Raw genomic sequence first — 10,000 nt, forward strand, 5'->3', positions numbered from 1 at the left:
CTCTATTTTTAGTCTGAAACCGCTCGTACCAATTTACTTTTAGGATACTTCGCCCACATTGTGGGAAGTGAACAAGATGGAATAATCACCAAAGACTTTTACTAGAGCAAAGTTCTATTTTGAGGTGACGTTTTCGTCGACGTCGCCGTCGTAGATCTTAAGCTCCCTAATATCATTGGTTAAAAGAGCATAAATAATCGTGCTGCACGTGCAGCACGGATTTTAGCAAGCATGCTTGCGGTCCTCTACATAACGACGACGTGAGATCACCAAATTTGAAGTTTTGACGACAACGTAAGCATGCAACAGATATAGAGAATCCTTCATTCTCTATTTTAAATTTGAAACCGCTCGTACCGATTTATTTTTAGGATACTTTGCCCACATTGTACGACGCGAACTAGACTGAATAATCACGAAAGACTTACAATAGAGCCTAGTTATATTTTGAGTTGACGTTTTGGTCGACCGTCGCCGTCGTAGATCTTAAATTCCCTATTGGGGAGTTTAAGAAACCACAACGGCTACGGGGAAGAAAACGTCATTTCAAAATATCATTTTGATCTATTTTCAGCATTTCATGATTATTCCATCTTGTTTAGATTATACAATATGGGCGAAGTGTCCTAAAACTGGATTGGTACGGACACATTCGAAGAAAAGAGTGAGACTGAAAGATTCACTGCAGTTTGTCCACGTTGCGTCAAAACCTTAAATTTGGTCATTTCACGTAGTAGTTCTGACGAGTACGGGAGAGATTTTTTCAAAAATCCGCGCCCCACGTGCAGCACGAGCATTTTGGTTCTTTCAACCAATAATATTACTGCTTTTTGGCGTTGTCGTTGCCGTAGCCGTTGTCGTTTCTTAAACTCCCTAGTAGGGAGCTTACGAAACGAGGACGACGACGGCTACTAGTACTTCATTTAAAAATACGAGTTCGCTTTATTCATATCACTACGAAACTATTTCATGTCGTTTCGCGTTAAAAATGTGTAGTAACTGTCGAGGAATTAAACTGGTATGAGTGGGTTGGAAGCGTACAGAGAGAACTGAAAATTCATCGTCATGTGCTGACGTCCTCCACAGAGCCTTGAATTTGGTCATTTCACGTCGTCATTTAGGAGATGACGGCAAAGAAATGTACCAAAATGTAAAACGCACGTGTAGAGCCATTGTTTTTGCTCACTAAACCTATCATTTTGTACCGTCGTCGTTGCCGTCGGCGTCGTCGTTTCGTAAGCTCCCTATTTTTTGTTTTGCTGACGACGGCAAAGAAATAGACAAAAGTGAAAAACGCACGTGCAGGGCGTGCAATACCATTGTTTTTGCCCACTAAATATGCAAATTTGTGACGTTTTTGTCGCCGTTGCCGTTGTCATTGCTTAAGCTCCCTGATATATCACAGATGACGTCAAAATGTGGTAAGAACAAAAAAGTGGCACCCAGGGCGATAGCCGAGTGTGTCACTGATGATCTCACCACATTTTGACATCTTCTGTGATCTATTACTGAACTGACACACTGCAACATAGAACCTATTTGTTTTATATATGTGTCATAAAGAATTAAGACTTTTTGCTGACGTCAGCTATGTATCTGTCCTCCAATAGATCATAGTTGAGAACCAATCAAAATGCGTGCATCATTGAGCTTATCATATAACACTCGTTTAATTTAAATACAGATGGCAGTGCCTTGGGCAGCCTTGCTTCGCTTACACTGCAGATGGTAGGCATATGTCTCTAGCTCTTCACTGTCTTTGAAAATTAGAATCTACATACTTACATTACATAGCGGTAATTCAGAACTAAGTAAAAACACATTTTATAACCAAAAAACCTTGAGGAAAAAAACTTGACAGATACAGCTACCGTTCAGCACTTTTTTTACATCACGTTGTCACTCACTTGAAAGACTCGCTTACAACGAAGGCCATTGCTCATTTTATCCCACAAATAGGGTCCCATATACATCATACCAGCTTCTGATTTGTCTAAAACTCTACCTACTTTAGGCACCTTAAATTTCTTATCTTATATGCACAAAACATCACTAATGGACTGGGAATTATGTTATGCTTAGCTTTGTACATTATGACTAAAGCATCTTGAAAAATGCAAACTTCTTGGTATACCAGCCGCAACTAAGGAGTTCGTCTTCATACGTTCCAGCCGAGTTGTCTTTTGACAGGCGAACAAGCTCTTGGAACCACTTCAGTTTGTTATTCTAAGAAGTTCCAGTCAGTTTCTAAAAGGTGTCAAAAACGTCCTTTGATCCTTATAGTAACGAAAGCGGTGAAGCGAGGGAAATTTAAGAATCCGTTTCAGTTTTATTTTTATTTCCAAACGAATATGCAAAAGCATGATTTGCATCAGTTTCCCATGCACTGGACCCTTGCTTACTCTTCCATCTCTAATGGATCAAACTGCTGAGCAATAAACCGCCAGGATACATTATCAGAATACCAACACTGAACAATTTCTGCTTTCACCATGACGTAGGTATTTTCTTTCGAAAAGTAAAATGGTTGGACTTCGCCATACTTCATGAGATTGTATGTGTCTTCACCAAAGGTAAACTCATCGTGCGTTTTGTCTTGGACGTTGATTTTCGCTCTATGCCATGACCATGTTAAAATGTCAATAATGCTTATCAAACATTTGGACAATGCAAACTCAATTACCATTGCATCTCTTGTTGGTGGTTCCATATCGAAACCCAAGCCTCCCTTTAGATAAAGAATAAGGTAACCAAGAATTGAGACTGAGCCATCCACAATTTGTAATCCTTCGAGGTAAGACGAACGAGGTAATACATTAATACATCTCAATTGATCATTGGTCTCTTTGCCATTCTTTAAAACCACTTTGATGGGGAAGTCGGTTTCGTTGACAAATTGAACCCAATCTCCTGGCCCCATCACTCGTGACTTCATCCTTTCCCAAAGGTTTCCTGGAGGAATTTGGTGCCTGTCATCTAGTCCTATCTTCACTGATTGGTGAGAGACATGCTCGGCCGCAGATTCAACAGCCAACATATCAGGCATTTGGGTCAAGCCAAGGACGTTTCTCACCGCTTCTACGACATTTTTGGCTGACAACTGTCGACTCAACGCCAGGATCTTCATTAGTTTTCCACCTTCACAAGGAAGACTTCCGAGAAATTTTAAGTACTTCCGGTCTGAAAGGAAGGAGAGTTTTCCTATCGCATCTTCTCTCCGGGAATGGAGTATTCGATCCACTTCTTTACTTTTGCGCACTTGACCCAGGTCTTCAAATCTTGCTTTGGCAGCCATAAGGAGTCCCATGAAGCAACTGTAAGCCTTACAGTAAGTAGTTAACGCCGTCAAATAATCCACCACTTCGGGGTCTCCAGTGAGGGATCCTTTGCTGTATTTAAACGTCAGTGGCATTTCAAACGTGTTGGACAACTCACCCATAAACTGGACATAATCATTCCAAAGGTTTGGGTCATCTAGCTTGTCTCTTTGAGTCATCGTTTGCAGCTGTACTATCTGTTCTGACACACGACAGCTTATACCATCGTATTTCTGGTACTGTAAACGACGACTGGAGCCACGCCATCCATTATCAACAATCTTTGCCAATTGATCTACCACAGATGGTTGGTTTTGTTTGCTATTGAGAAGAATGGCTTGACATAAGCATCTGATAACCATGCCTTGAGGCTCCCCTATGAGTCCTGCAGCGGCGGAAACTATTTCCAAAATGCCCTGTGTGATATCCACATCATTTTGACTTTTTATCTTTCCGCTGGATTTTAATATAGCTTGAACAACCTTTTCCGTTTTTTCGATAGGAATCTTCCTAGCCGGGGATTCTCTTAATGCCATTTCTTGTCTTGAATCTGCAATTTCCAAGGAGAAAAGGTACAATTTTTCTTTTTGTAATTTGTTCAGTTTGAGCCAGAGGTATAATGACATCACAGTGCACTTGATAAGACAGAATCAAACAATGAAAGAATAAGGCATTACTTAAAGTTGATCCGTTGATGGGTAGACTGTAATTCATATTAAGTGAGTCAAATATTCGAAAGGATGGTTGCTACGGGATGACGTCATTATCCGGCTTAGTGCACATCATCACCTCGACACCTCGTTGGTATCACTTTGTACAAACGTTTTGTATTGTCAGCTAGCGAAGCCTGGTTATTTTAAAATTAATAGAATGGGCAGTATCGTCTTTGTCAGGTCTTTGATTTCATGTAATATTTCTGCGTAAGCAAAAGCGGGAAAATTTACTTTCCCTCGATCGAGTGCAACGGTGGAACTTTTCGAATGGCTAATTGATGCACTCTTCTATAACTCATCAAAGGCAATGGTTTCTTCTGAACGGAAAGATTTGCGGCGCCCTCAATTTTTGGAAAACGTATGTCAAGGAGCCCTGTGGTAGCAAATTTTCCAGTGGAATTTGCCTTGGTTCCTGTCGAGAACTAGAAAAATTGCGGGAGTTTCGACCGACCATCGATACTGCAAGACAATAGAGTCACGGCCATCGCATCTTCGTTTGGAGTGATTTCTGCCATCCTCCGGCAGAAATTTAAAGAGCGCGAAAAATAGGAAAGTATACTTGGATTGTCAATGCCCTAAATTCACTTCAAATCGATGCAGAGCGCGATGAAATTTAAAGCGCGATCGACCCAGCAAGCTGATCGTGGGCAGGAGCGGTTGAAGAAATTCATAACGTGAAATGTTTTAACACTGGAGGCGACAAGGTCGCCGGATCTGATTAATCAGGTTACCTTTTGTGAGGAAATGGTTCAGGAATCAAGGTTCAAGTTGTAATAACATGTTTATTATTTTTTTTTTTGTTTCACATTCATTGTTCTAGGCCAATTTGTCTATCCTTTCTGGTTCATACAATCTGAAGTCATGGTATTCAGCTCTAGTAATTTCATGAGCTTATGTGGGATATATAACATGTTTACTTATTTTTCTTTGATATTCACCATGAATTGTGCCATAATTATATTGTATATCCTTTCTGGTTCATCCAGACTGAAGTGGTATTCAGAGTAATGTCTGAGTTCCACTGGGATATATAACATGTTTAGTAATCCTTTGTTGACCTTTGCCGTTCATCAAGACCAATGTCGTATATCTTTTCTGGTTCACCCAAGCTGAATTCCTGGCATTTGCTGTCATCCCTGAGCACGTCTGAGATATATAACATGATTTGTTTCTTTAACATGCTATCCTGGCATTGTGTGTGATGCCTGAGCCTTCTGGGATATATAACAGGTTTTGTTTCTTTTCTTTGAAAAATTCACTTTTAACTAGGCTATAAAGTTATCTATTCTTTCTGGTTCACCCAGGCTGAAGTCCTGGCATTCTGTGTGATGTCTGAGTGCTTCTGGGATATATAACATGTTTTGTTTCTTTTCTTTGAAAAATTCACTTTTAACTAGGCTATAAAGTTATCTATCCTTTCTGGTTCACCCAGGGTGAAGTCCTGGCATTCTGTGTGATGCCTGAGTGCTTCTGGGATATATAACATGTTTTGTTTCTTTTCTTTGAAAAATTCGCTTTTAACTAGGTTATAATGTTATCTATCCTTTCTGGTTCACCCAGGCTAAAGTCCTGGCATTCTGTGTGATGTCTGAGTGCTTCTGGGATATATAACATGTTTTGTTTCTTTTCTTTGAAAAATTCACTTTTAACTAGGCTATAAAGTTATCTATCCTTTCTGGTTCACCCAGGCTGAAGTCCTGGCATTCTGTGTGATGCCTGAGTGCTTCTGGGATATATAACATGTTTTGTTTCTTTTCTTTGAAAAATTCGCTTTTAACTAGGTTATAATGTTATCTATCCTTTCTGGTCCACCCAGGCTGAAGTCCTGGCATTCTGTGTGATGCCTGAGTGCTTCTGGGATATATAAGATGTTTTGTTTTGTTTTCTTTGAAAAATTCACTTTTAACTAGGCTATTATGTTATCTATCCTTTCTGGTTCACCCAGGCTGAAGTCCTGGCATTCTGTGTGATGCCTGATTGCTTCTGGGATATATAACATGTTTCGTTTTTTTTTTCTTTGAAAAATTCACTCTTAACTTAAGCTATAATGTTATCTATCCTTTCTGTTTCACTCAGGGTGAAGTCCTTTCCTTCTGTACGGTGCCAGAGCTCTTCTGGGATATATGCTATGTTCCATAATGTGAACATACCTAGCCTTTTATATAATTGTACACATTTGAGGAAATTTGTTAATTTATTCTATTCTAATATATTTTAAATTCAATAGGGTCCCCAATTAACTCAGTTTTCTATAGTTAAGCCATGGACTTTTCATTGAAGTACATGTCAGTGTCAGTGACGTTCGTACTGGCCCGGAAGTGTTGCACTTTGTTTTTGGCGACAATTGTTTTCAATTTCAGCGTCATTTATTTCCTTTATTACGTACAGTCCAGATCTTTTAAAGCAGACAGTTCTACTTACGAGCACCAAAAACAAAAACAAAAACAAAAACAAAAAAATAATTTTTAAAAAAACAGTTTAATTCAACTTCCATACAAGCTCCATATTCTCACATTCCCGAAAGCAGCCAGCTCAATTACAATATATCTCCTTCCCGAGGGTTTCCAATCTCTTTGAACATTGAATTTGGAACATTTTTTGCCAAGGTTTTTGTCAAGTTACCAGAACAATAACTTAAATCAACTTTTGTTTAATAGTATTTATTGCCAGTGTTACAAAAAACTATATTTTGATTTGTTCACAGAGGAACTACGTAACGTAGGGCCTGTTTGTAGTATCCGCTAGCCGAGATCTCGACCTGAGCCGGAAATCCTCTCTAAAAAAAAAATTATGAACGTCCCATTTGCCGTCAGCCTGGCTACTTGATCACAGTTTATTTTTGGATTTGTTAGTTCTAGACTCATCTCACGGAGCTTAAATGGACCTTTACTTCGAATTAAAAAATACGTACATCTTTTCTCATTTTCTTAATTTTGAAGGAAATCTCAAGTTTTATATTTCACAATTGAACGTATTTCCCTTTATTTTAATCGAGAAAAATCCGTGGAAATGACGCCTGATTCTTTCTGACCTGAATTCTCGGGAGACCGTGAAACCGCTGATGGTCTTGGATTTACCCGACATATAAAAAATATAGTCAGAATCCTTTGTAATCGTGTCACATTTGTGACTACCAACAAAAAAAAAGAATCCAGCCCGGTTTTAAGACGTGGTATGCCTTCGGCATCCCACGTAAAAAATAAGACAGCCTTGTGCATCTTTGTTTATTAGCTTTTGTATTCGACTTCGACAAGTTTTCAGTGTCCCTAATTTGCTGGTATTGGCTTAACACATTCCCACATGAATAAAGTTGGTTGCATATAAACGTGGACATCCAAAAGCGTTTACTACCCTTCCGCTTCTCTGCCAAGACTTAGGGCGCTTTCCTTTTGTCAGAACTGGCCGGCCAGACCCGTCAGTTTGCAAGGAAAATGCAACAATTTGAAGGAACACTTGCATGATAATCCCTCGTATTCTTCTGGAGGAGTTTATATCATCCTCCAAGTGTGTTAATTCGAAAGCGTTGTAGAGTTAGTCCTTCCAAATGCTCGGTCTGGCCGGTCAGTTCTGTCAGACTTAGTCCTCAGACTTAATCTGTAAAATGAGAGTTTAACCTAGGGGACTCGTGGTGGGTATATCCATGAGATCTTTCACCCTGCCAAGTTGTCAATTGCACCCGGTCAAATTCAGCCCCGCGAGTTTAGAAATAGAACGAGGACCGTGTTTTTCTTTGCATGGGCTTGTGAGTCGGCTAGTCAACCATCTGCGAAATTTGAAGACGTTTTAAAAGCTAGAGACTGCAAATTTGAAGAGTCGTTAGTTACCTAGTTATCAAGGAAACTGCACTGTCTTAGTGATGACGTGTCCTTCAGCAACCCGAGCAACAAGCCGGAAGGTAAACCTTTACAATTTGTTAAACTCAACAGATACCACCATATCCTCAGATCCAATTGCAAGAGATCTCACAAGTTGGAAGGTACTTACACGACGATTTCCTTTGTGGTCCTTAAGGCAAAAAGAACACAAAAAGACCTCCGACACTTGCTTTGTGAACTCCAAATTTGCAGCATTGACATAAAACGATACTGGAGTTTTCTTTATTTACGCCTTGTGTAAGCGTAATTATTCTGCCCCTGACAACATGTAATGGCTGCAACAACTACAACTGGTGAACTCTGACATCCTTATTTTCTTAAAATATGCCAGTGCAATGTGAATAAAACACCTCAAAATGGCTGGCTTGGCTCCGTTTGGAAGAGACGACCAACCTCTTCTGGAAGTTAAGATAATAGGAGGAAAGCGAGTGGAGATTGCAGTTGATAAGTATGGAAAGCCACTAAACGACCAACTCAAGGGTAACCTGGAAGGCTCGAGGTTTCAAGGGCAACAAGCTCACCGGAGCTCTTCGGTTTTGTCGGCTTCAAGCTCAGGAAGTTCCTCTACGATATCTGCTCCTTCATAGTCAAACCACAATAATACTCCGCCAAGAAAAATTTTAAAGTCAGTCACAAGACGGTCCCGAACTTGATCTTCGTATACGTAGTAGCAGCGGGCTTGAAGGCTCGAGAATTAGAAAGTTTTCTTCGCCGAATTCGTCCCCTGTTTTGCCACCTATTAAAAAGAAACCGGTCATTGATTCTGACAAGGCGAGCGGCCTTGCTTCGAAAGTCGGTTCTGTGTTGTTGGGATTTGATACGCTGAAACTACGAGATGCCTATATGAACTTCGCAGGATTTGATTCAACTTTGTCGGGCTTTGTCTCCGCGGATCAAATCGAAAGAGAATTTTTTAGGTTACAAATTCCTGTTAGGGGAGATCTGTTAAACGAGGTGCTATCTTTGTTTATCTTAGCTCACCGACCGAACTGGATAAACTATGAGCAACTTTTGAAATTTCTCAGTAATTCAGTTCGTCCGACTGCCACTAGAGAGTTTCAGATGTCGCAGCAAATTGACATGTCATCTAACATATCTAAGGATTCCCCTGCGGAAACTACTTTGCCCCTAAAGATAGTATAGCAGGGGAAGAATTTTTATCTTCTCAAAAGGTACAAGACTGTAGAAAATGCTAACATGTCAAACCCCAGTTGTTTAAACAAGGGATAGCACTATCCACTGGATAAATCACTAACCAATGGTTAACTCTATTGGTCTTGCTAGTTTTTATCAGCTGGATAGTGATTTATCCGGTGGATAGCGCTATCCAACGTTTGAACAACTGGCCCCAGGTTGTTTACTGCATAATAACATCTCTTTTTAATGTAATTCCAGTGTTATGCTGTAAGTTTCAGGGGCAGACAAAGGGCGGGGGAGGGGAGGGGAGGAAGGAGGGTAATAACCACAAACCATTTTTCCCTCCTTTTTCTTTTAATTAAGTCAATTTACAAATTATCTTACAATATGCAAGTTTTATTATTTCAAATCTGGATGGCCTCTCTCTTCGCATAGGATGTATTAATGTACCACCCAAGTATCTGATTTCCTTGACTTAAAATCTATTTATTTTCTACTTTTGTAACATAGTATTTCGATCTAGTTATCTTCTTTTTATTGTATTTTTTATTTTTCCTAGAACAGATACTGTTTACCTGAAGTGAACTTTTTATCATAGTATGGGTGACAAATGGTACCTCCAAAATCTTCACACCTGCAAACTTTTCATCCAAATTATCTCGAAATCTTGACAGTCTTTGCAAAGAGCCTCAAAGTCTCATATATATTGCATTTATTTTGGTGTGAAGTCTCGGATGTTTTGGTCTCGGCCTCTCAGTGAGTCTCGGATTTTCCCATTCGTCTCCCCTTATAATGCAAAACATAAGCAACGTCACAATGGCAGCCTAAACTATCTGGACTTTTGTCAGAGTACATACTTCAATTCTTTCAATTCACACCCCCCCCCCCCCTCCCCCTTTCCCTAAGAAAATTCCTTGATCCACCACTGAGTTGAAACGGGTTTTGATCGAATCCTGTT

General features: G+C 39.8%; 2 protein-coding genes and 1 pseudogene across 3 annotated transcripts in view; 1 reads left to right on the top strand and 2 right to left on the bottom strand.

Moving 5' to 3' along the window:
* The window catches only part of LOC138024427 (uncharacterized), a 308,112-nt gene that overhangs the window by 243,274 nt on the left and 54,838 nt on the right, over positions 1 to 10,000 (bottom strand). The gene's annotated exons all lie outside the window — the stretch shown is intronic.
* On the bottom strand, positions 1,653 to 8,111 carry LOC138024432 (uncharacterized). Of its 2 annotated transcripts, none has more exons than XM_068871635.1 (2): positions 8,015 to 8,111; positions 1,653 to 3,867 (listed from the first exon to the last, which is right to left on the bottom strand). In XM_068871635.1, exon 2 carries the CDS (start codon positions 3,851 to 3,853, stop codon positions 2,399 to 2,401), a length of 1,455 nt encoding a protein of 484 aa, XP_068727736.1. In that variant the 5' UTR covers positions 3,854 to 3,867; positions 8,015 to 8,111; the 3' UTR covers positions 1,653 to 2,398. The 2 variants fall into 2 exon arrangements, with proteins under 2 accessions (XP_068727736.1, XP_068727737.1); XM_068871636.1 differs by having other exon boundaries at positions 1,654 to 3,867; positions 7,855 to 8,101.
* Positions 8,262 to 10,000, top strand: part of LOC138024446 (uncharacterized) — a 2,621-nt pseudogene continuing 882 nt past the window's right edge.

This window comes from Montipora capricornis, chromosome 11 (assembly GCF_036669925.1).
Source record: "Montipora capricornis isolate CH-2021 chromosome 11, ASM3666992v2, whole genome shotgun sequence".
Classification (NCBI taxonomy): Eukaryota; Metazoa; Cnidaria; class Anthozoa; order Scleractinia; family Acroporidae; genus Montipora; species Montipora capricornis.

Excerpts from the sequence above, each read along its gene's own strand:
- LOC138024432 (XM_068871635.1), bottom strand. The coding sequence starts at position 3,853 with ATGGCATTAAGAGAATCCCCGGCTAGGAAGATTCCTATCGAAAAAACG.